This window comes from Bombyx mori, chromosome 22, assembly GCF_030269925.1.
Source record: "Bombyx mori chromosome 22, ASM3026992v2".
Taxonomy (NCBI): Eukaryota; Metazoa; Arthropoda; class Insecta; order Lepidoptera; family Bombycidae; genus Bombyx; species Bombyx mori.
The window spans coordinates 16892681-16920450 of NC_085128.1; the positions used below are offsets into that span (position 1 = coordinate 16892681).

General features: G+C 36.4%; 1 protein-coding gene across 1 annotated transcript in view; it reads right to left on the reverse strand.

Moving 5' to 3' along the window:
- NGR-A30 (neuropeptide receptor A30) overlaps positions 1-27770 on the reverse strand; it is a 71463-nt gene that overhangs the window by 30441 nt on the left and 13252 nt on the right. Inside the window, 3 exon segments of the mRNA NM_001134274.2 lie at positions 2009-2112; positions 2771-2906; positions 6897-7037. Of these exon segments, the coding sequence (NP_001127746.1) occupies positions 2009-2112; positions 2771-2906; positions 6897-7007 (351 nt within the window). The 5' untranslated portion in view covers positions 7008-7037.

The window sequence follows — 27770 nt, forward strand, 5'->3', positions numbered from 1 at the left end:
GGCCTCGAATCAATTCGGAAATACATGAAGTCAGCGTCGGAACGATACTTCGATAAGGCTATGCGTCATGATAATCGCCTTATCGTTGCCGCCGCTGACTACTCCCCGAATCCTGATCATGCAGGAGCCAGTCACCGTCGACGCCCTAGACACGTCCTTACGGATCCATCAGATCCAATAACCTTTGCATTAGATGCCTTCAGCTCTAATACTAGGGGCAGGCTTAGGGACCCCGGTAACCGTACTCGTCGAACTCGACAAAGAGGTCGACGTGCAACCTAACCCATGCATCAGCCCGCTGAGTTTCTCGCCGGATCTTCTCAGCGGGTCGCGATTCCGATCCGGTAGTAGATTCATTCGCGAAACAATTGCTCTTGAGTTGTTAGGTCTCCTTCGGAGGCGCTCGGGCAGTTGTTAGCAAATCCCACCCCTCTTGGCTGAGCCTTTGCTCGCCCACCTGTCCTGGTGAAACTGGAAAGGCCTTCGGGCCACCAGTAAACTTTCAATCATAAAAAAAAAAAAAAAAAAAAAAAGATTACTTTAGAAATCAATTCCTAAAAAAGTCTTCTAGTCTAAAATCATTATTACTTATGTGATTACTTTACGCAGTGATCCGTATTTTATTGCTGAAGTTAGGAGGACCCTACTGTAGTTACATAGTCGCCAGGATCCATAAATGCAACAAAGTATAGACTGATTTATCTTGAGATTTGAGATCGAACTCTGCACTATTTGATAATTTCGGTTTTAAACTAGAACGCATGACAGCTTATGGCATAAATGCATACAATGCAGACACAACAAAATTTTGAAATTATATAGAATGGTTCTATTTTCGACACAAGTTCCCCCATAGACGCAACCCAGTGAGTTTCCCGCCGGATCTTATCAGTGGGTCGTGTTTCCGATCCGGTGGTAGATTCAGCGAAGCACTGCTCTTGCTAGGGTCAGTGTTAACTACACTTCCGGTTTGAGCCCCGAGAGCTCCCCTACGCGTTAGGGTAGGTAATTATGAAACAGCCTCTCATGGCTATCAGCATAGGTAGAAGGCCAGTGTTAACGACACTCCCGGTTTGAGCCACGAGAGCTCACCTACATGTTAGGGTAAATCTGAAATAGTCTCTCAAGGCATAGGTAGAATAAAAAAAGACACAAGTTCCGAGGGCCTTACATGTTCTTGTAATTGATGATTGTGATCGTGATCTTTGTGATCGCTTGCTCAAATACAGAGGTTTAAGTTCAAAAGCCTCGAAAAACTTATTCGATTTCCGCTCGTGTGTCTCGTCAGAGAACAATTTACTAATTTCGTGCTCGAAATCTTTTTTTTATGAGAAATTCCATAAATTAGACCTTATTCTTAAAGGCATACGTTGTCTGTGTACAACACATTTGTTTGGAGTGATGAATATGTTAATTATGGAGTAATGTAAATTCGGTAGCTAGCAGGTCGGATGCTAATATATATTTGAGTTGTTCGAATACAATATAACGCGCATAAGGGAACTGCTCGTGCAAACGGAGACATATTATGTGCTGGTGAAGAAGTTGGAGAAGAAATCCCAACGTAATGTACTAAAATTTAAAATAAGTCGCCATACAAATTCCTTGATCTCGAAATATATATTTTCTTTATTCATTTCCAATTGCTTAGATAGATGAACGAGCTTAAGGCTGATTTGGCGCTAAGTTAATACCAAATACTTTTAGAAATGACCGTGATATGACAGCCTCAATAGAATTTTATACTGGTTATACCATCTACCAAAGCAGAGCGTGTTATGCAGCAGAAGAAGGAAGGATGGTAATGCCTATTTGTTATATCGGGTTACGATACGCCCTACCACCGGTAATATAGGTTATAAAACCTACGTAACGAGGATGGGTATTGATGGGTTTTACCGGCAATATAGATTATAAAACTTGCGTAACGATGATGGGTATTGATGGGTATTGAGTATTAATGAAGATGGCAAAAAAACTGTCCAGAAAGTGGCAATATGATACTCACCTGCAGATATTTCATCATTTTACATGTTATAGATCCGGCCAGCCACGTTATGGTAACTCGTTGTATGAGGTCTGGGAGAACACTGATTAATCCTACCAATAAATCTGTAACAAGGAGAAGCAGCTTCTGTGGATATTTGGGTTCGTCCTTCAAACGGGTAGCAAGTAAGTCTATTAGTGGTGGTAAGACCTCTTGTGAGTCGTTGCCGGGGTAGGCACCACCACCCTGCCTATTTCTGCCGTGAAGCAGTAATGTGTTTCGGTTTGAAGGCTGGGGCAGCCGTTGTAACTATACTGAGATATTACAACTTATATCGCAAGGTGGGTGGTGCATTTACGTTGTAGATGTCTATGGGCTCCAGTAACCACTTAACACAAGGTGGGCTGTGAGCTCGTCCACCCATCTAAGAAAAAAAAAATTGTTTTTGTAAAATTAGATTACATTTCAATAGTAGTTAATTTGTTTGGACGTTTTCGAAGTATATAGACATAACAACGTCATATTTGCCATTCTCCTAGAGGTTTGGAGTCTTGGAGTCCTGAAGTATGACTGCGTCGCACCAGAAATAGTACTACCTACATGTGGGGGCTTACAATGTGCCCTTCACCATTAGAAAGTCCCCTGTTAAACACCAGCATAATTCCCACTTAAAGCACCATGAAAGTTTCCTTAACGCATAGCTTCCTCAGGGATGGACTACATTGGTATAAGGTTTCCAACCAAACTAAGTGAAAATGATACATCAAATACCTAAGTACTCACCAGCAATCGCAAGCTGCATAATAAAGAAGTTCATTCTGCTTTTTCTGGACTTTGTGAGTAGCAACGCAAGGACTACCGTCGCGTTGCCTGCCACTATTGTCACCAGCAGAATCCATAGTATCGCCAGTTGTGCCGACTGGGAACAAGAATAACGTTTTGTGAAACATAGCTGTTCGTATTGTCCACATAGCGGACATCGCGATGTCTTAAAATGTATAAGTTGATTCAGTTGTGACGTTGATAATATTTTCCACCATTAGAGACGAAAAGTCGGATATTTATTATTCATCATTATCCTGCCCTTCTTCCAGTCACCTGGGGTCGACGCAACATGTTTTCTTCTTCCATACTCTTCTATCATATACCATTTCTTCGCTCACTCCTCTCTTACCCATATCGTCCTTCACACAATCCATCCATTTCTTCTTAGGTCTACCTCTTCCTCTATATTATCCTATTCCCTTCCTATTTATTATTATAATTCAAAAATTTATACTATTTATTTTTATACTATTCGAATTAAATTAATAATAAGGTTGAATTTGAAACAATTGCTATTTGGATTTTAATATCCCAAACTTCTCAAAGCGTTATTCAACCAGAAAATTCCTTAGCTAGCTGCTGCACCAACTAATATTTGTGGATATCTTAAGCGACCATTATTACTCGTAGAATAAGAATTCTTCAGATAATTGAAATAATCTATAGGTTTGGAGCCCCAGCAATATCAAACAACTACACAAGAATGCAATTTTTTAATTTAAAAGCAATTTTTGCATAAAGTACTTTATACTTACTGCATCTACAGTATATCGCTTTTTTAGTCGTGATTAAATTAAATACGTGATCGAAAGAAGTCGCATATCTCTATCTATACTCTATACTAATATTATAAAGAGGAAAGATTTGTTTGTTTGTTTTTATTGAATAGGCTCCGAAACTACTGAACCGATTTGAAAAATTCTTTCACTGTTTGGAAGCTACACTATTCCTGAGAGACATAGGCTATAATTTTTTTTGAAAAAAATTTAGGATTCCTTACTAAATCTATACTAATATTATAAAGAGTAAAGATTTGTTTGTTTGTTTGTATTGAATAGGCTCCGAAACTACTGAACCGATTTGAAAAATTTTTTCACTGTTTGGAAGCTACACTACTCCTGAGTGACATAGGTTATAATTTTTTTTTAAAAAAAATTAATGTTCCTTACTAAAACTCCAATAATGTAACACAAGGTTTTAAAAAAATACCTAAAATATTCTTTACATCACGTGCCCTGCGAAAACTATTGATGATAGAATAAAATAATGTACTACGACTTTGTAGAACACATTATTATTTACAAAAAGCATCGCAGCAGCATATTGTAGTTATGCAGTAATAAGTGTTCTTTTATTTAGAAAAAGAAAACAACGTCAAATATCGTTGAAATTTTTGTTAAAAACCCGGTCGGAGCCGGAGCGGGCCACTTGTAATATAATATAACTGTTATCGAATGTTTAAAACTAATAACAACCGCTCAGTACTTTATTAAATTAAAATTGAGTGGCAGAAAATTGAAACGGTTGGCTTTAAGCACGTAATTTATTCTTCACATGTTATGCTGAAAATTAAATTTTCCAAGTACATATATGATTTTTGAAAATTATTCGATTACAATGTTTTAATAAAATTTGCAAATTGGATTTATTGGACGAGGGTTGTGAAGTTGAGGATTTTTTTTCTTCGAATTTAATAGCTTGGTCTAAACGACTCCACGTGGTTATTTATATTCATCATCAGCTATCCTTAAAATCATTTGTCTTCGAAGAAATACAAGAAGCCTTCAATCCAATTGTGGAGGTATATGACAAAGGGAAGATCTTCCACCGAGCGGGTGATATTGCTCGGTAGACCGACGGTCCGAATGTTGTTGTTCGGAGCTTGTATATTATGCAAGCTTATCTTGAAAATGTCGTAAGCGAGATTCAGCCATCTGTCAAATATCTTGTATTGTATGATGGCTACCCCCACACAATTATAACTGATAAGGCACCTACGTAATACAAACACCCGTATTTAATATAACAAACACCATCCTTAAGTCTGTGATAAAAATGAAACATTATGATTATCTTCGTTCGAATCTGTAGGGTCAGAGTTAATTGCGCGAGTGAATTCTGAAGAATGGGTCTAGACACTGTATTCTAATCTAAATTTGAGTATGGTTCAATCTGTAAGCTTAAAGCGAAGTGTTGATTACATACAGAGTCCGTAATAATGCTTGTGTAAAACTTTATATTGTTTAACTATTGACTGAGTACATGAGAGCTGTAAGCAATGTAAAGTGTCGAAATAATAATAATTGTATTACGGCGCGTAGACGTCATCACACAACCAGCCTTCATGAGGAGCGGTGACTCCGTCCTGGGAACTGTCATTCGTTTTCGTTTGCTAACGTCAAGAGAAGATTTCTAAATATATATTTTTATTGCTTAGAGAGGTGGACGAGCTCACAGCCCACCTGGTGTTAAGTGGTTACTAGAGCTCAAAGACATCTACAATGTAAATGCGCCACCCAGAGATATAAGTTTTAAGGTATCAGTATAGTTACAAGGCTGCCCCACCCTTTAAACCGAAACGCATTACTGTTTCACGGCAGAAAATAGGCAGGGTGGTGCGTGCGGACTCATAAGAGGTCATACCACCAATTGTTCTAAGACAACAAACGTGATTGTTGTACTCAATATTTCTCTTAGCTCGATCACTCTATTCGCCCCTACGATGTCTGACGATGGTGTTAATGATTGTGGCTTCTCCGACAAACAGATCTATTTATTACAAACTAGAGGTCCCGCAGTAGTCGAAATTCGACTATAATTATAATTAAATAAATATAATTATAGTCTTAATATAATAATTATAATTGAATAAAAATATATTAATAAAGACAAACAATATTTAATCTATTCTCAATTTGACCACAAACGTCAAGAACAAAAGTTTAACAATAAATAGTATGCATGCGTGTGTGCGTCAAATACATGGTATGTAGTGTGTGTAATGTTTTCTTTATTGATTAAATTTATCTTTTATGCATTATGTAAAAAAAATATCAGCACTTCTTCTCTATATTCTCTATAAGTGTGGACAATTTCATACTCCTCCGTCCGCGCAATTTTCGTAAAAAGGGATACAAAATTTTTGCTTCACGTATTAATATATAGATAAAAAAATACAGTAACTAAAAACGCTTGACTCTTTTGACATGTGACAAAAATCCATTAGCGGTCCGCAGATATTTTAAATTCTGCATAATAATGTATATACGGATGTGATGTCGCGACCCCCATTACGCCGCTTTGTGCGTTTTATTTCGCACTTTATTATTATTCGTTCTTCGTAAGAGCTTCCGATGAGAACCATGAAAGCTTGACTTTTTTTAAGTCGAATTGTGAATTGAAATTATTTAAAAATGAAGGTACATATCGCTATAACTTTTTAGTAAAATATTAAATATGCGTAAGGCAAGGACGAAAGGTGATGAATAGCTTCCGAGGTCAATTTCAATGAGACCCAAATAACGGGTACCACGTCATTAAAACCTACATTCCAAATGAAATTAGTTTTCGGGATTAATCTAACGTTTATTACTGTCATTTTAATTATTTTTGAGTTTTCGAATACTATACAGAATTCGCCATTCCTGATAAAGAAAACTAAAAAATTGTATTCGCACTAGTAAAAGTAGTTTAACCAAAATCACAAAAAATAATTCTAAGTAAAAAACAATTCAATTTTTTTTTAATTCTAAACTAGCTGACCCGGCAGACTTCGTAGTGCCTCAATCGATAAATAAGAGACCTAAACTTTTGTATAAAATAAACTTAAAACAAACAAAAGGAATCCGTCCGACGGGGGACACATCAAAGGAAAAACCAAATTGTTATTTCTATTTAATTCCGAGCATTTGCATATTTATATACCTTTTAAACCTTCTCTGGACTTCGACAAATAATTCAAGACCAAAATTAGCCAAATCAGTCCAGCCGTTCTCGAGTTTTAGCGAGACTAACGAACAGCAATTCATTTTTATATATACATAGATGAAGTTACATATTTCACAGCACAATATAGAATACGTACTTGATAAAAATAGAACTTGTTTATAAATGTGACATTTCCAGTGTAGTTCCCCTCGTTCTGTGTGTCGTTGAAGGCTGCGAAGAAGCTGCAGTTCAGGCATGGCTCCTCCATGATTAATCTTTACATTTTGTCTGTAAATATCTGCGAACAATCAGGACAAGACATAAATCTAGGGTTGACAAAACTTTAACAACACGTATAACATATTACTGAAGTTTAATATGTAAAGTATTTTAAGATTTGATCAGAGTCATATTTCAGATTTTTAAAAATTATATACATTTTTAAAAGATGCTAATGTTCGTTATTATGAAAAAGTTTGTAACGCGATACAAAAAGCATGCTGAAAAGGCTTAGTTAAAATGTCGAACAAAGCTAGTTTATAACTTGGATCAAATACTTCTTATGCTGACATTATAAATAACGTGATCCGGACCACGTCGGATATAATGATATCTACTATAATTAATACGACCGTGTGTTCACTGGTTCGTGTGCGTGCCAACAGATTTATAAATCGACTAATAGATTATGGACCCGGAAGTGACACAAGCAGGGAAAATACCTTCGTATTTCATGCCCTCTGAATCACAAATTTAAATTTAAAGTAAAATCACAGGGCACATTTGATTTTTTATTAATAAATAAATCTACAGTGGTTTTTACGGATGTTCCGTTATAACTACTGAACCATGCATCCGATCGACTTGAAACTTGGTATCCATGTACATGGTATACATGTAGTTAATGGATAGGCTAATATTTATATGAGTGTTGAACTCCCTACACCAGTTGCGGGGGCGTTAATGATGAGAATTTTTGTGGGGGGGGAGAAATAATAATGTTAATTTTAAAAGCCCAGCGAACCGGACTGGTACAGCTAGTTATAATATAATAATATTGTTACCCATATTAGTTTAAGTAAAAGTTATAAGATGATCATCTATTCTTATTCTTGTTTTGTTGTTATATGACTTGAAGTTTTATAATAGATTAGAGAAAAAGTTATAGTATGTATTATATAAAAAGGCAAAAATGCAACGCAAGCCGCGAAAAAAATTTGTGATGTTTATGGACCTAGTGCAGTGTCTGTGAGAGTAGCACAAATTTTGTTTAAGCGTTTTCAATCCGGAAACTGCCGGAAAAAGCCCCAACATTTCTATAGCAATGGAATCATGTCCCTACCTACAAGATGGCAAAAAGTTATCCAACAAAATGGTACCTATATACTTTAGTTAAATGTAAATAAACTATATTAAAAAATGTTGTGAATTTTCTTAAAAAATGCGAGGAAACTTTTTTATATTATAATATATAAATTATTATTATTATCATCAGACGAGCTGTATGCTCGTTTGCCTAACGGCATTAAAAAGCACACGATCCAATTTCCTGAATTATTAATCTATAACATTATTTAGTTAGCTGTTTATCAGTGAACTAGCGACCCGCCCTCGCTTCGCTTCGGAAACATTAAAACACACATGAAACCAAAAAAAAAATATTGTTTTTTTTTTAAAAAAGTAGCCTATGTTCAACAGGGACAATGTCGGCTTCTAATGGAAAAATAATTTTTCAAATCGGTCCAGTAGTTTCGGAGCCTATTCGAAACAAACAAACAAACAAATCTTTCCTCTTTATAATATTAGTATAGATATATTAACAGTTCCTTTTGACATAAGCCAATTATCTACCAGCGTCGACGTAATGCAAATATGTACAAGAAAACCACAACCAAACAGCTATTTACCAACAGATTGGAGTTTGCGTGTGGAACTTCCCATATAATGTTTGTTAAGAAGCCACTACCCAAGAACTGAGTTTCGACTCTTAAGTAATCACACAGTAATTATCCCTTGGAGACCTGGGGATGGCGTTTCAGCCTCTAATTACCGAGAACCGATTTGTCGTTAGGATATGTAGACTCAACTGTTTGATTTAATTGGTCGCCCAATGATCGAAATTAGTCCTTAATCACTGTTACCTTAAGTTTTTTTTTATCCTTTTTTTTTCCCTACCTATGCTGATAGCCTTGGGAGGCTATTTCAGCTTCGCCCTAACGTTTGTAGGTGAGCTCGCGGGGCTCAACCGGAGAGTTGCTAACACTGACCCTAGCAAGAGCAGTGCTTCGCAGAATCTACCACCGGATCGGAAACGCGACCCACTGAGAAGATCCGGCGAGAAACTCAGTGGGCTGTGTCTATGGGTTAGTTCACTCGTCGAGCCCTTCGTCGCAAGCGACGGGTTCGACGAGGACGGTGACCGGTGCTTGTGGTGCCTAAAAGCACCGTTAATGGATCAGGAGGATCCGTAATGACGTGCTTTGGGCGACGTCGACGGTTTTACCTTAAGGTTTAGATTTATTATACATATAACATTTTCTCTTTTGTTTTAACATTGACATCTTGAAAAAACAAACGAATAAAAGTATTATAGCACTAAAGTTCGTCAAGAACTACTAAACAACAAAGAAAAAAATAAAAACGATTGAAAAACAGAGAATATGGTACGTAACTTTTTCGTCTTATTCCATTCATGTGTATGGAGAATTAAGAAAAATAAGATATAAGAGATGAGAAAGTTTTGAGAATAATTTGTCACTCCAAGAGGCTTTAGGAGTGATCATGTATCGAGAATAAATGAAACATTGTTTAGACTGAGTGAATATCCAAGTAAATAGAATTCGTTATAAAACTTTTGTCTTGTGTTTGTGCCTTGAATAAATACCAGTATTCAAAGTGGATTATGTTTACATGTATGTACTCTTATTTAATATCAGGTAATATTGATATTAAATAGAATCAGTATTAATATAATATTATATTATATGATGAATATAATATTTAATATAAAGATGTGGGATGGTATTTCGAAATCTAGTGGATATTTAATTTAACACCTTTCTTTTTTCAGAAAAAAAAAAAACTATTCGTAACATCTTTATGTCAATTTGATGACTGTCATTTATATTTTCTTATTTTAAAATAAAATTAGTGTGCCAGTGTTAATTAACCAAAAAGTACCGACGTTGAAGTGGCAGTGGGCAGGGCACATTGCTCATAGAGCGGATGGGCGTTGGGTCCAGAAAGTTCTTGAGTGGCGACCGCGTACCGGAAGACGTAGTGTGGATAGGCAAGCCTCCCACAAGATTGACTAACAATCTATTGAGGTTCGCGGGGATCCGCTGGATGCAGGTAGCGCAGGACCGATCGTTGTGGCGAAGTTGGGGGAGACCTATGTCTTTTTTTATTGCTTTTATCTGTGGACGAGCTCACAGCCCACCTGGTGCTAAGTGGTTACTGGGGCCCACGGACATCTACAACGTAAATGCGCCGCCCACCTTAGATATAAGTTGTAAGGTCTCAGTATACTTACAACGGCTGCCCCACCCTTCAAACCGAAACGCATTACTGCTTCACGGCAGAAATAGGCAGGGTGGTGGTACCTACCCATGCGGACTCACAAGAGGTCTTACCACCAGTAAAGCAATGGACATCTGATAGAATATCAGGTACCTTTATGATGCTGTATAATATGACGTGTCCTTTTGTTATGAATTACGTAAGTTATCAGATAGTATACAGGTAAGTAATTAAAACTCATTTCAGTGGAAATCATTACGTGGGAGCAGTATGAGAATTCAAATATTATCTAACTGTCATTAAAATAGCATTTGAAATGGATTATTAAAGGTTAGACGCAGATGTTGTCGCAAAAATCCATTTTTGTTTTTCTCCCATAAGAAAACTTAGCTGAAAGTTTTTTCATTAAGGAGATAGATTGATATTTGACTGCCAATAAACAGGAGAAACATTTACTCTTCATTATCTTCTTGTATGTTTGTGAAATGGTATTTGTAAAAACTTGTTTGTTAACTTTTGTGTTACTGAGAAACCTTTACTATCTATATATATAAAAATGAATTGCTGTTCTTTAGTCTCGCTAAAACTCGAGAACGGCTGGACCGATTTGGCTAATTTTGGTCTTGAATTATTTGTGGAAGTCCAGAGATGGTTTAAAAGGTAAATATGAAATGGAATTAAATAAAAATAACAACTTTGTTTCTCCTTTGATGTGTCCCCGTCGGACGGATTCCTTTTGTTTGTTTTAAGTTTATTTTATTTATAGAAGTTTAGGTCTTTTATTTATTGATTGAGGCACTACAAAGTCTGCCGGGTCAGCTAGTTCGTAATAATTTTTAAGGATTTTTAATGTAACAAGCGAGCCATTTGCTGTTAAGTCGATATTAAAGTAAGTATGTTTTTAATATAGAATAGAAAAGGTAGGTTTTGTGATATTAAAGATACTTTTAGATTCGATTTGAACGCAAGGTCGCGACTTGAGAAGAAAACGGCTTTAGTTGATTTTTTTTGCGTCAGACATTCAAAAAGAAAAGATATGTTATACACAGTTACTGATATCGCACTCATGAAATAGCTGAAGTAGTAATAAAAAAATAATATTAAGATATCATCAAAAGTACTTATAGAGTCTAATGTTACGTTGGCTATTTAAATTTTATTATTTTTAATATTTCGATCCATTTAGTTTTCGTGGTCACGAACGATTAATGGTTAAATATTGGGAGAGCTGGCGTCCAATTTTTCTATAAAGCAATTATTGACATTTACGTTTCTTTGCACACAGAAAGAACTAATAATATCTTAAGGTCTGGCAGTTTTGGCAGTTTGTTTGACTTGGGGGTTTCATCTTCACGCTACGATAATCCCAAGGGTGATGCCAACTGTCTTCTCTGTTGAATTAGCCTATCTTATTTCAATGGTATCTCGTGACATAGATGGAATTAGCTTGTTTTCATAAGTCAGTGTTTCGATTTTGTCTAATCTTAGGGTCCAGAGCATGTTGACAGACTGAAAATTTGTGTATCGGTTGCTCTAACATCTTAAGTTAACAAGTTAAGTTTGTGAACATTCTCTATGAGCGATAAAGACAAGTAATGACAATTAACAGACATTTTTTTGAATTAGAAAAATATTCAAATTTCAATGAATAAGTCGTCGTGGCCATGGCGTAGAGGATAAGATTTCCGTAGACCGCAATCGTATCGAGCGTTGCGACAGTGTCGGTGTTAGAAACACGTAGGTACCCATTTCTCCAGTGAAATACGTAATTAACAAATTTTCCACGGTCAAGAAATAACAACGTATTGGTAGGCCGGTCAGAGTAACGAACGCCATCTATCGCCGAATAGTCGAACGAATATCGAAGGGTCTAGTAGCATCTAGAACGCTCGAGAAGTACAACACAATCTATTGTCAGATCGCGGAAACAACATACTCGAAATGTGTGGAATATTCTCGATAATTCTAGGGATGTGGTATTGGCTAGATTGGCTAGAAAAGCGTTGCAGAGATGGCACGCAGTTAGTCAGTCAGTAATCGGAACTACTCGAAGCGAAACAGCGAACGGAACTCCTGAAGCGAAGCGGAAGAAGCGAATTGAGAGTTTTAAAGTGTTTGTTAGTGTTGAGTGTTTTAAGTGTTTTAAGTGCTAATAAAGTTGTTAATTTGTACTTCGGTAGAATTTTATTTATCCCGAACCACAACGCGTAACAGTATTAAAAAAAAATCAAACCTGCAAAAATTATAATTTGTGTAATTACTGTGCTAAGGCGTATTGTGAGCCCACGAGGATATGTACCATCACCCTACGATTTCTGCCGTGAAGTAGAATGCGTTTTGTACTGTAAAATTGAAAATTAGAACTCATGTCTCAAGGTGGGTGGTGGCATTTACTTAGTTATTTGTAGACTTAAAATCAGTTAGTCATGCGATCGATTACCAAATTAATTTTGAGCGCTACTTACGAGAATAGAAGAAAGTGCCTGAAGATAAATGAAGCGAAGATCCAATTTTAGGGCAAAAGGGTTCATGATAAACAAAAACAAAAAAACAAAGATCGAAAAAACTCTTTTTATTAATGTAGTAAAACTATATACATCAATTAAATGCATTCCAGAAAGTATGTGTAATAATTACCGAATGCTCTGAGTATCAGTCATAATAAGTGGTGTAAGTCCTGTAAGTATAACCAGGCTACAAGAACCCGCTTAAAAGTTAAGTAAGATAACCCAAATAACCCAAAACCATCTAAGTGAACTTCTCGAAAATAACTTGGAACCTTCAAGAGAAAATCATTCATCAAATAACTTCGCACCTCGAATTTGACAGCTGCAAAAACAACCTTTAAATTTGCGAACAGAAGGCTCATTTTCTTTTCGACCTTCAAAGTTCGGTTGAAGGTAATCAATCAATTGGACGGCAATGATTCAATGGATGCTTAAGATGCTGCAATTTATCAAATTATATTAAATCTTAATTTAATTGAAATTTTAGAAGTAGCAGGTGTAATGCTTTTAGATACAGTTGAGTTTCGAAATAAATTGACAATCAAATTGCAGTTAGAGCATCTAGTGGTTCATTGCAATCAATTTGTATAGTTTGATTTTAAATTGCCAATTTATCGCAGATAAGCAATTGTCAAGCATTGTTCATTGCTGTCAGAACTGACAGCAACAATACATTGCTAACAACTTGCTAATGTTTAAGACCAAATGCTAACTCAAAAACAAACTTCACATTGCGTATATTTACATCTACATCTACATTTAGTCGTCGTGGCCTAAAGGATAAGACGTCCGGTGCATTCGTATCGTGCGATGCACCGGTGATCGAATCCCGCAGGCGGGTACCAATTTTTCTAATGTACGTACTTAACAAATGTTTACGATTGACTTCCACGGTGTAGGAATAACATCGTGTAATAAAAATCGAACCCGCAAAATTATAATTTGCGTAATTACTGGTGGTAGGACCTCTTGTGAGTCCGCACGGGTAGGTACCACCGCCCCGCTTATTTCTGCCGTGAAGCAGTAATGCGTTTCGGTTTGAAGGGTGGGGCAGCCGTTGTGACAATACTGAGACCTTAGAACTTATATCTCAAGGTGGGTGGCGCATTTACGTAGTAGATGTCTATGGGCTCCAGTAACCACTTAACACCAGGCGAGCCTTGAGCACGTCCACACGTATAAGCAATAAAAAAAAGGTGGGCTCTAAGCTCGTTCTCCGACCTAAGAAATAAAAAATAAATCTTAAATTTTGATCTTAATCCGTCTACATTGACTGCTCCGTAAATAAAAAAAACTTGATGAACAGAATTATTAAATACACTTTAAAAATATCTAAAAAGCTACGTGCCAATTTGATAATTGAAATTGAGACTTAACGCAATGAAAATACAATTTTGTTTGGCCTAAATGAAAACGTTTGGGAAAACTACGCTCCCGGGACCCGAGTCGTTGAAATGATGAAACTTTTGGACACTTAATCAACTCGTAACTTGGACTTTAAGAGTTCCTATTTTTTAAATAAGATCTAAGTTAGTAAATGGAATTAGCGTTTTTTTTGTACAATACATAAAGGAACCTAGAAGCGAAGTACACAACTAAGGTTTAAAAAACAATAGTTTAAAAAAACTAACAAAATGCACTTTTATAGAAAATAATTTTTTATAAATTTTAATTAAAAATAGTGTAAGAAAAAATGATTTTATTGTAAAAAAAGATTGAGAGCCGTGAAAGCGGAGACCCGAAAAAAATTTTTTTTATAACATTTGTAGGGGTTAAACATAACACAACTCAACAAACAACATAAATTTCATATTAATATATTATTATGTTTATTACAAATCCATATTTCACATTTTTTTAACAAGGCATGTCAATGTGTAAATTCGCGCAGCGGTTAAATGTTTAATTAAAGCCATCACACCCATGACATATCGACCTTACATAATGTTTAATATTAGAAGTATTACAATAGAAATAGGAATAGGAATTTTTACTGGTGGTGGACCTCTTGTGAGTCCGCGCGGGTAGGTACCACCACCCTGCCTATTTCTGCCGTGAAGTAGTGATGCGTTTCGGTTTGAAGGGTGGGGCAGCCGCTGTAACTATAATTGAGACCTTAGAACTTATATCTCAAGGTGGGTGGCGCATCTACGCTGTAGATGTCAATGGGCTCCAGTAACCAATTAACACCAAATGGGCTGGAGCTCGTCCACCCATCTAAGCAATAAATAAAAAAGTAGTGCGTATAGTTAGTTGTATTGTTCGGACGCGTAGGAATAAACTTGTTATTCTGCCATCATTCTTGGCAAGGTGCGGTTCTTACGTATGGTCCAATTGTCAATTTCTGTCGTCAAAATTGTGTTGGAGTTTAACGAGTTCCTGCTGTGGATATTGATGCAGTTTTATTTATTATGTTGATTAACTTTGTGAACGTCTCTCTCTCGCTGTGTTTTGTAGTCGTGTTTCATGGGGAGTGCCCACGGGAACTGTTCGAATCTTAGGCGGGTGCCAATTTTTCTAATGAAATACGTACTTAGCAAATGTTTACGACTGACTTCCACGGTGAAGGAATAGCATCGTGTATTAAAAATCAAACCCGCAAAATTATAATCTGCGTAATAACTGGCGGTAGGACGTCTTTTTAGTCCGCACGAATAGGTACCACCACCCTGTCTATTTCTGCCGTAAAGCAGTAATGTGTTTCGGTTTGTAGGATGGGTAGCCGTTGTTACTATACTGAGACCTTAGAACTCATATCTCAAGGTGGGTGACAGCATTTACATTGTAAATGTCTATGGGCTCCATAACCATTTAGCACCAGGTGGTCTGTGAGTTCGTCCACCAAATTATGCAATAAAAAAGTAAAAATAATATCCCACCACCTGTGTTTCCATACATTCGTAACGACACCATATTCGAGTTTCACCAGTTCACAGTCTAATATTTTTGATAAATTACAGCTCCCACTCAAAAGAGCCTGTGCGAATGACTAGTTCTTGTTCTGATTAGCCGGCGTACGTATAATCATGTAAATTAAATGAACACTGAATTCTAAAAGAGCGAATAATTTTATCATATCTGGTAGACGATGATTTGCTAAGTATAAATTTTGTTAGGTATAATATTTTTTTTCTTTTCGATGATTGTTATTATCCGGACAGCTGTTAGCAAACCCCATTCCTCCTGGCTGACCCTTTGCTCGCCCACTTGTCCTAGTATAGTAAAACTGGAAATACCTCTGGGCCTCCAACCTTCGGTAACCACTTAATCACCACCACCACCACCGCGCGGATCGGAAGGTTGAACACCCAACTAAAAAAATAATAAATAAGTTAAATTAGGTTCGACTGGATTTACTATTTTACTGTTAAATAATAATCACGAAATTAAACATTGAATTGACATTCGTATATACGAGTGTTACTGTGTTACTTATAATATTTGCTATGTGTATGTGCATTACTATAATTCTCATGTTGTATTTGTTATTTTAGCTATGTGTTATTTGTTCTACACACACTCATCACTTTTTATTATTATTCTCATTATCCTCTCGCAGGTCTGCTGGAAGAGATTTCTTAAAGAAATAAGCAGTGCCTTTGTACATAATTTTCCTATTACTCTGTACTATGTCTTGTTTTCTGTGTGTACATAAATAAATAAATAAAATAAATAAATAAATAAAAATTGAAATTGACATAAAAAAAAAATTATGTAAATTTTTATAACGTATTTTTTTTTTATATTTTCCTTTACGAATATGAAACAATCATAAAACGAATAAATGATTGTACGGTAAGCTTTTGATTAAAACACCAGCCACTAACTTTTCACCAGCATACAGTATTTAGTTATAGATCATTACTCCGTATGCCTCGACATTGCAAAAAAGCTTCAGTACAGTCGACCTAGGTACTTTAATCAACTTATCGCGGTGCCAAAAAAAAAGCGAAATAAACCGCCACATCCCGTGACCACCGAAATCCCGGGACACTCGACCAAGACGTAAAAAGCTTAGGCAAATCGAATTAAGTGTCGGAGAGAGTCTGCAATCTGAATGAAGAGAATTACTTGAGACGAAAAATTGTGTCTGATTTTAAGGGAGAGTTTGTTTTGCGCGTGTCCACTAGTCATGTTGTCAATTGTTCGATATCATACAGCGTTCGTAGTCTTGAAAGGAAAATGCATGCTTGTTTTGCAGGAGAAACATAGACAAAACGTGAATACGATCAGAATTAAAAATAAGGGGAAGAGAGTTTAGATGGGATTTTAAAATTGAGGATTTTACCACTGCAGGCAATAGCGAATATATTTCAAGATTATACGATATTGTACGATAGAAAGATTTTTTTTATTGCCTAGATGTGTGGACGAGCTCACAGCCCACTTGTTTTTAAGTGGTTACTGGAACCCATAGACATCTACAACGTAAATACGCCACACACCTTGAAATATAAGTTCTAAGGTTTCAGTACAGTTACAACGGCTGCCCCACCTTTCAAACCGAAACGCATTACTGCTTCACGGCAGAAATAGGCGGGGCGGTGGTACCTACCCGTGCGGACTCACAGAGGTCCTACCACCAGTAATTACGCAAATTATAATTTTGCGGGTTTGATTTTTATTACACTATGCTATTCCTTCACCGTGAAAGTCAATCGTGAACAATTGTTAAGTACGTATTTCATTAGAAAAATTGGTACCCGCCTGCGGGATTCGAACACCGTTGCTTCGCTACATACGAATGCACCGGACGTCTTATCCTCTAGACGACTTCATCTTTAAGTAAATCCTGAAAAATATTACTGAATTCGCCTTGTTCTTATCGCGTTGTACGCAATCCTATGCTTCATAACCAGAGCCGTAATAAATGTTGGAATCACAAGCCCCAGCTGTATCGCCAGAATAGCATGGTTAATGACCATGAAAATCAGAGATAAACAATTACTATTTTGTTAATTTTTTTAAATGATACAATAGGCTTAAAGTTAAAGAATCGCGCTCCTTATTTCTGTGATCATGCTAAAAAGATTTTGAGTAACAATTATTAATGTAGATGAATTAATAATAAACGAGACACATTCACAACAATTATTAATTTTGTACTAAAATTTATCATGTTAATTTAGCCTTGAAAATGTGGTAACTTTATAGAAGCTACTTATAGTTGGAGCAACAAAACTTTGTTACGAAGCTCTCAAGCATCTTGATTAATTAACTGGCAATTAATTATTAGTGTTGCTTTATTAATTTTGAAGATAGAAAACAATTTGCTAGACTTTTAGCAAATAAAAAGTAAAAAACAAACAGACTCAATAGCATTTTAAATAATTACTCCTCAGTGCTATAAGAAGCTTTCAGTTCTAACGCTTGCACCAGAAATAGCACAGGTCAACGTGCTTGTCGAAGATTTCAGTGTAATTCATAGCCGATACCATCAACCTGCTAGTTTTTTGCTGGATTTCCTCAATCGGTCCCGATTTCAATCCGGTACTAGATACCAAGGCTAAACCCCATCTCGCCAATCGATTTTGACGAAACTGGAAAGGCTACTAGGTTACAAGCTTAAAAATACATGAAACCCATAAATAAAATAGATCGACACGGGATTGCTTATCAGCAAGTATAATTGAAAAAATCGGTAAGGATGCGTTCTGAGTGTACCTGTGCTCTGATTAAGAACCAGTAACAAAAGCGAAGGAAGCAAGAAGGCAGCTTCAACGGTAAGAGATAATGTAGTTAACCTCAAAAAGGCTGTTGCTGTTTCGCCGTATTTACTCAGTAACTACTCAGTAACTAATCGTCGTCATGTCGGACCCTTCAAGATATATATAACTAGAAAAAACTAATCAGAATAAACATTTCATTTAAACTATACGGTTTATCCACCAATACCTAAATCAAGCTTTTAGCCGCGCGCTCTTAATTTCAAATGACCCAAAGTCCGATTCAACAAACGGACACAGAGATTACGTTGAGAAAACTACACTAAATTACCGGTCTTAACGTTTCTCGTTCCCAACGGGGATTAGTGAGAATTTTCTTCTAGAATTACCGCTACAATTGTAGCTGGATATTTATAGGGAAGAATTTTGCGCTAAAATGTCCTTAACAGTTTAATTTGTATCTATTTACAGCAAGAAGAATTATTTATTTATAGAAGGCAAGCGCGCCGTGGGCAGAATACCAGCTAGATGGTCAGATCTGGTTAAAAAAGCGATTGGTGGTCGTTTATACCATGCGGTCCATACCACTCATGATCGAACACTGTGGGGGAAAGTCACATGTGGTCGCAATCCTCAGCAGTGAGGGAACGATGAAGAAGAATTTACAGCACAAAAACTGAGGGGGCTAAAATGTGTTTGTACTGCATATTCTAAAATGTTCCTAGCCTTTTTTTATTGCCCTTGTAGGCAGACGACCATACGGCCCACCTGATGGTGAGTGGTTACCGTCGCTCATGGACTTCAGCAATGCCAGGGGCAGAGCCAAGCCGCTGCCTACCGTATAATTGTACGTAGCCCCATGAAATTCAAAGGCATAATTGTCTTAAAAGTATATTTTTGAATATGTTATGTGATACTTACCCAATAACGTAAGCTGTACCCGGATCTGCAGTATCACGCTAAATGTTTTTAATTTGAGATTATGTATTTTCAATCATCATTATTAAATACAAAACGCTTCAATACATCAAAAGTAATTCGAGCGGGTTTTGATTAAGTTTTTGTATCTCGAAACCCTGTTGAGTTGAGCAAAATTTAATGAGGTCTTCCCTGAATGTTGGTATTACGTACTTTCCCGCCTCATTCCCGTTTTAATTCAAAGACTTTATTACGTATACTTGATGTGATTACAAGCGTTTGAATTCTGGCAGAATGTAAATTAATTCGTGCTGTTTGTTACCGAAAGAACAAGAAGTGTTCAGTTCACAATAAATCATATTAATGTACGAAAAAATCGAAATCGTCCTTATACAATAGTCTTAGTATGATGGCTATATAGTGTCTAATGTATAGTCTACGTGATGACAGTTATTATTACAATCTATATATTAATACGTGAAGCAAAAATGTGGTATCCCTTTTTACGAAAATTGCGCGGACGGAGGAGTATGAAATTTTCCACACTTGTAGAGAATATAGAGAAGAAGTGCGCAATGCTAATATTTTTTTTAAATAATGCATAAAAGATACATTAAATCAATAAAGAAAACATTACACACACTACATACCATGTATTTGACGCACACACGCATGCATACTATTTATTGTCAAACTTTTGTTCTTGACGTATGTTGTCAAATTGAGATTAGATTAAATATTGTTTGTCTTTGTTAATATTTTTTATAGTGTAGTCTTGGCGAAATTTGTGATTATAGAAGTATAAAATACAATCATAATAGTGTACAAACTTACAATTCCAATTAGTTATAGTCGAATTTCGACTACTGCGGGACCTCAAGTTCATATAAATAGCTGTTTCTTTGTATATTATTATTATATTTTTTTTATAAATCATTGTGAATAAAATAAAGTTGATAACTTTACTTTGTAAAGTAGTTTTTTTTTTATCAAATAAAAAAATCATAATAAAAAATGTATACCCGGATAATTATTTTCTTTATACCTCGAATAGAAATTAAAATTAATATTTTTATAATAAGGAACTTCGTTCCTATCCGGTGTCCCACGACACCACATATCTTTCTTTATTGACTAACGTAGATATGTACTCAACACATACAGAGTCAAAACAGATAAGTTATTTCCCTCTTCTCTCTCTTCTATATCGTTCCCTCACTACTGAGGATCGTGGCCACATGCGACGTACTTCCAATGTGCTCGATCATGGGTGGCATGGACTGCATGGTACAGACTACCACCGAGTGCTTCTCTTGCTAGATCTGACCATCTGGCTGCTCACGGCGCGCTTGCCTTCTATTCGACCCGTAATTTTGAGCTTCTCTAATTCATGTCTGGGAGACCGCATGATGTGTCCGAAGAAGCTTATAACACGTTCCAGGCAGATGGAAGAGAGCCTTTTCGGATGTCTAGCTGCCTTAGAATGGACTCGTTTGTTCGCATGGCCATGCGATTAGTTATTTAAGTGTCCCTAAACGCGGCTCAATGTATACCGGTAATCATACAGTGCGATAGTGCTATTTTTTGTTCGACCTCCAAAATTAAATGCTTTACTACGGAAAGAACCAGCGTTAAGGCGCCGGTCCGTGCGCGTTAAAAATACATATTATATCCCGCAGCCAGCAACTTTTGTTATGGGTTTTATCAGCTAATGAAAAACAAATTTAATGTTCACAGCACTAATATTCAAAATCACTGTTTATAGTTATAGATCAGACTATCTAAGATATCGTTACCGAATGTTACTGTTAGCTGCTAAGAATTTTCGTTTCACAATTAAAATTCTTGTATTTTTGAATAGAACGTTCTCGAAATTCAAGCGTAGTATTTGCGTGCCTTTTCCAGAGATATGTCATGGCTAATTGAAGAATTCGAGCGTCCAATATTTTCATTATAGTCATCATCTATGAGAAATTCTCTTAAAAAACATTACCGTTATTTAGCTGTAATAATATATATAGCATAATCGTTGTTACTGGTAGTAGGACCGCTTGTGAGTCCGCACGGGTAGGTACCACCACACCACCCATTTCCGCTGTGAAGCACTAATGCGTTTCGGTTTGAAGGGTTGGGCAGCCGTTGTAACTATACTTGAGACCTTAAAACTTATATCTCAAGGTGGGTGGCGCATTTACGTTGTTGATGTCTATGGGCTCCAGTAACCACTTAACACCAGGTGGGCTGTAAACTCGTCCACCTATGTAAGCAATAAAATAAAAGCAACAGCACTATTTTGTCTATAGACAAATTGACGATGGCAAGCGAGCCAAACACAACCCACTGAGTTTCTCGCCGGATTTTTTCAGTGGGACGTGATTCCAATCCGGTAGTAGATTCAGCGAAGAACTGCTCTTGCTGGGGCTAGTGTTAGCAATTCTCTCAGGTTGAGCCCGTGAGCTCACCTACCGGTTCACGCGAAGTCGGGATAGCTCCTTACGCTACCAGCGACTAGATAGATTATATAGATATAGATTAGGGGAAAAAGGGCAAGCAGTGACTTAAAAATAATTTAAGATTACTATTTTATACTCTATATATACATATTATAGTAATAAAAATTCGAGAAGTCAGCCGCCCCATTGATAATAGCATAGTAAAAAATGCATTTAACCTGCGTTCTCTTTTTAAAATGGGGTAAGCGAAAATACGTGTTAACATTAAATATTTAAGGGAAATGTTTCTTTACATTTCCGTGTCCCGATAACTCAATTTGCATCAAAGTCAGATTGAAAGTTAACGTGAAAATGCTTTCTGCGTTTCACTTAGACGGTGACTATTTGTTGAAACTGACAGGAATACTATTTGAATTTTATTTAATTCAGAAAAAAAAAACATCAAGAGCCTGTCTTTACGGCTCTACGTGTCTTAAAATTGTATCTTGTCAACTTAGATTTAAATTTCATATCTCTCTCGTCCTTTTTGTAAACGATAAAAATTGAGAAAGAGAAGATGTATACACTCATTCAGTTCTAGATCACCATTACGAGTGACTTGTTGTTGGGAAAGACGTAATCTATATATTAATACGTGAAGCACAAACTTTGTATCCCTTTTTACGAAAATTGCGCGGACGGAGGTTAAGAATTTTTTCACACTTATAGAGAATATAGAGAAGAAGTGCACAATGCTAATATTTTTTTTTAAATAATGCATAAAAGATACATTAAATCAATAAAGAAAACATTACACACACTACATACCATGTATTTGACGCACACACGCATGCATACTATATATTGTCAAACTTTTGTTCTTGACGTCTGTTGTCAAATTGAGAATAGATTAAATATTGTTTGTCTTTGTTAATATTTTTTATAGTGTAGTTTTGGCGAAATTTGTGATTATAGAAGTATAAAATACAATCATAATAGTGTACAAACTTACAATTCCAATTAATTATAGTCGAATTTCGGCTACTGCGGGACCTCTAGTCAAACTTAATACCTATAAAGCGAGTTAATCATGAAAAATATAAAATAGAACGTGTCATGTAACTTTAATTTATCTGCTCCTTCTCCGTTTTCAAAGAAAGAATCGTTGAGTGATTTTATAAGGAGACAGACACGCTTTGAAAAATGAGATGTGCAAAGTTTTAAGGAAGGTATTTTGATGTAAGCTCGCAAACTAATTGAATAGTTGAAGAATGTCTGAATTCCTCAAGTTAATCAGTCAGCTTGTATATTGGCGTTGTTTACTTGAGAAGTTAAATCGACTTTAATTAAAACGGCTCGTGAACGTCTCGTGTTTATCGATTCGTTGTTTGGGAAATTAAATACGGGTTACGTTTTATACGGAAAACATTCGATTGTATACTTACGACAAATACAGGGTGAACTGAAATACTTTTTACTGGTGGTAGGACCTCTTGTGAGTCCGCGTGGGTAGGTACCACCATCCTGCCTATTTCGGCCGTGAAGCAGTAATGCGTTTCGTTTTTAAGGGTGGCGCAGCCGTTGTAACTATACTGAGACCCTTAGAACTTATATCTCAAGGTGGGTGGTGTATTTACGTTGTAGATGTCTATGGGCTCCAGTAACCACTTAACACCAGGTGGGCTGTGAGCTCGTCCAACCATCTAAGCAATAAAAAAAAAATACGTCTGAGGAAATTATTGGAGAAATTAATCCCGCTAATTGTTGGCAGAGTTTTTGCTTACAATTAGCGGGATTAATTTTGGGAGTACAGTGGCTCTTAAGCACCGTGTACCGATACATTTGTCCGTCGCGAGCGCTGTCAAGTGTATCGCGATATTACAAACACGATATTACAAGCACGACGACTCGAATTTTTGTTTTAAATAAAACCTAAAATTGAATATAATACCTAACACCCCCACTCCGCCTACCATGTAGCTCGCGTTCAACACATTCACACGTTGCGCTTGTGTAGTGTTTGTGAATAAACGCGCGGCGTGACGTCACACTGCATGCGCATCATGAAAAGTTTGCCCATCTATCTCTCGCGCGGTCCAGCTTATGAGTGTGAAGGGGAAAGTTAATGTTTTGCTTTTGTTAATGTTTACAAATATAGCGTGGTCTTATTTTATTACTGTTTTAATATTAAATTATTATTGTCTAATTATAATTGTATAAGTTGATAAAAAATGCTATGCAATAGCTTTACCGCGGCAGTCCCCGAGTGCCACAAGTGTTTTTTTAATAAATTATTTGTCGGTGCTACAAATGTTCTGTAGCTGTTGAAACTATTCAAAAAGCAGTAGAAGCTTTTCATAAGATCGACTACATGAAATAAAGTCGTTGGTTGATATCCTGTCCGTGGACCACACCAGAAACGACCTCTGAAAAACCAGAAACAGATGCTTAACGTTAAGCTCGATTGCACATACGACCTCATGGACGTATAGAGCCTGAACAAACAGACAAGTTTTAATGTTCTTTTTATATTCGATTATTTAAATCCATGGATGACGTCACATAAATTAAAACCTCACTCTCTATCAGATTTTTGCTAACGCGAATTGGATAACGAAGTCAGCAGCTGTAATCTGTGGAGTTCGAACGTCTCATACCGCTGGGGACCACTGAAATTGGACATTTGAAACGTGGCAGTCACGTCTCGTGAAATTCTAAGCGAGCTATGTCGAATATTTATGTTTTTATTTTTGGTGAATTCCCATATTTTTTTAAGAATCCGACTAGAGTACAGATTACTGCTGAAATAATTAAAACAACTTTATAGGCTTCATATCTTCCGTTTATTATTGTCATTATATGATTACTGATGTTACGAATACCTCAAAGTTTTTTAATCACGGACGGATCAGGTGCTATTCGTAAAAAAAAATTACGTCGCTTTTCTTGTCTATAAAGACAGCTAAAGGAGAAAATAAAGAGAGAAATTAATATTACGACAATATTAAAATTTAAAAGTAGTTTTACTTCTATCTACGACACGCGATAATTCAAGCTGAAAACTACGTATAGAATAAACATAGATTCGACTTCCTCAAGCTATATATGAGTCGTCTATTATCAAAGGTGGCAATCTGTGCATTTGGACAAAAAAAAATTATTGATATGTCAATACAGATTGATTTGAATATAATCGTCTCCTTCAAAGAATACGGTTCAAAACCTGCATTAAATAAAGGTTAATAGTTTTTTTTTTTTTTTTTTTTATTTTTTTTTATTGCTTATGTGTGTGGACGAGCTCACAGCCCACCTGGTGTTAAGTGGTTACTGGAGCCCATAGACATCTACAACGTAAATGCGCCACACACCTTGAGATATAGTTCTAAGGTCTCAGTATAGTCACAACGGCTGCCCCACCCTTCAAACCGAAACGCATTGCTGCTTCACGGCAGAAATAGGCGGGGCGGTGGTACCTACCCATGCGGACTCACAAGAGGTCCTACCACCAGTAATTACGCAAATTATAATTTTGCGGGTTTGATTTTTACTGCACGATGTTATTCCTTCACCGTGGAAGTCAATCGTGAACATTTGTTGAGTACGTATTTCATTAGAAAAATTGGTACCCGCCTGCGGGATTCGAACACCGTTGCATCGCTTCAACACGAATGCACCGGACGTCTTATCCTTTAGGCCACGACGACTTCGACGACGAGTTAACCTGTTATTTATCTAAGATGTCGTTCCGAAGAGTTTTGTGACTGCCAAAGGAATACAAAGTCAATAATTCGTTTTTCTGATTTACCAATCATTGTCCAAAAGTCAGATTGCCAAATTTGATAATAGTCGACTCATATAGGACAAAAATTGAAATGGGTGTCCGTAAAAAACCGGTTTCCACTTTGTACTAAATAACAATCGGTCATATCCTAATTGAAATTGTAGTATACGACAAAGGGAAGATCTTCCACCGAGCGGGTGATGTTGCTCAGTAGACCGAGTAGTAGATATTCAGGCATCTATCAATAATCTTGGGTTGTATGATAGCTACACGCCACAGAATTATCAAAAAAAAAAAAACAAAAAAAAAGAACGCATACAAATCAAATCAAAATCAAAATTTTTTTATACGAATTGACTGTGGGCATAAAATTGAATTGACCTTTTCTTTGTTGTCCTTGTAGGCAGACGAGCATACGGCTCACCCGATGATGAGCTGTGACCGTCGGCTATGGACTTCAGCAACGCCAGAAGTAGAGCCAGGCCGCTGTCTATCGTAAAAACATCATCCTCAAAATAACATCCTTGCAGGACACCTTCTTACTGGTGGTAGGACCTCTTGTGAGTCCGCGCGGATAGGTACCACCGCCTTGCCTATTTCTGCCGTGAAGCAGTAATGCGTTTCAGTCTGCAGAGCGAGGCAGCCGTTGTAACTATACTGAGACCTTAGAACTTAAAAAAAAAGTACAGCTAACTCCAAACATCGAAGAATAAATACAACATTTAAAATAATGATTCCATTGTATAGATTGGCGCGCACAGAAGCACAAACAAAAAGCCCGATTACGTTTTATGTATAGAATATTAAACAGATCGACACAGCTGTCAAAAACATGCGAGGGCCGTTTAAAATGAAGATGCGTATTATGACATCAAACCGTAGATGTGTCTGTTATACCTAGTGGTAGTCGAAATTCGACTATAATTATTTGAGATTATAAGTTTGTACATAATTATGATTCTATTGTCAAAGACTATTACTTCTTTAATCACAGATTTCGCCAAGATTACACTTTAGACAATATTAATAAAAACAAACAATATTTAATTTATTCTCAATTTGACCACAGACTCTCTAAGCAATAAGAAAAGGTTGACAGTAAACAATTAATAGTATGCATGCGTGTGTGTGTCAAATACATGGTAGTGTGTGTAATGTGTTTTATTGATTTCACGTATTTTTTATGCTTAATTTAAAAAAGATTAACATTCTGCACTCCTTCTCTATATTCTCTATAAGTGTGGGAAATGTCATACTCCTCCGTCCGCGCAATTTTTGGTAAAAAAGTGTACAAAGTTTTTGCTTCACGTATTAATATATACTTAAGTATATGTAGTAATAGTATAAGTAGTAATAGTAATAAGTATAAGTAGATGTCTGCTTTTCCTGCAAATCCCAAAAAATACAATACAATCTTTAAAGAGGCTTTTTTTATGCTTAGCCAGTACAAATGTTTCTCGCTCCGCTGTAACTATCAATAAATATATGAAATAATTTGTTGAAAATATCGTGCGTTAATAGGTAGTACTATGATAAAAAGTTTTCCTCGAAGCGCAAACAACAGTACACAGTTTCAACTCAGTCTGGTGAATGTTTCAGAAAAAAGAAGAGAATCTTACAAATAAACATACATTTTATTTAAAGATGTAGAAGAAAACGAGTATTGAATATCGTTAAACGAAATAATTAAACAAACAATAAATATGTAAATTTGTAAATATTTATACATATTTAATAATATTACATATTATATTACTTAAAAGTAAGTAAAGTAAATACTGTAAAATAATAGTGGTTTTTTGCATTATCTCTGACTTATAATGAGTTTTTTTTTCCTACCTATGCTTATAGCCTTGAGAGGCTATTTCAGCTTCGCCCTAACGTTTGTAGGTGAGCTCGCGGGGCTCAACCGGAGAGTTGCTAACACTGACCCTAGCAAGAGCAGTGCTTCGCAGAATCTACCACCGGATCGGAAACGCGACCCACTGAGAAGATCCGGCGAGAAACTCAGTGGGCTTGTCTATGGGTTAGTTCGCTCGTCGAGCCCTTCGTCGCAAGCGACGGGTTCGACGAGGACGGTGACCGGTATAATAAGTGAAGCTGATGTTTGTTCTTATTTAGTTATACTGTTAATATATTGCAAATACGATAACCAACTAATAATTAAAGTATATTTATTTCTTATTAAGAATCGTCCTTCCACATTCT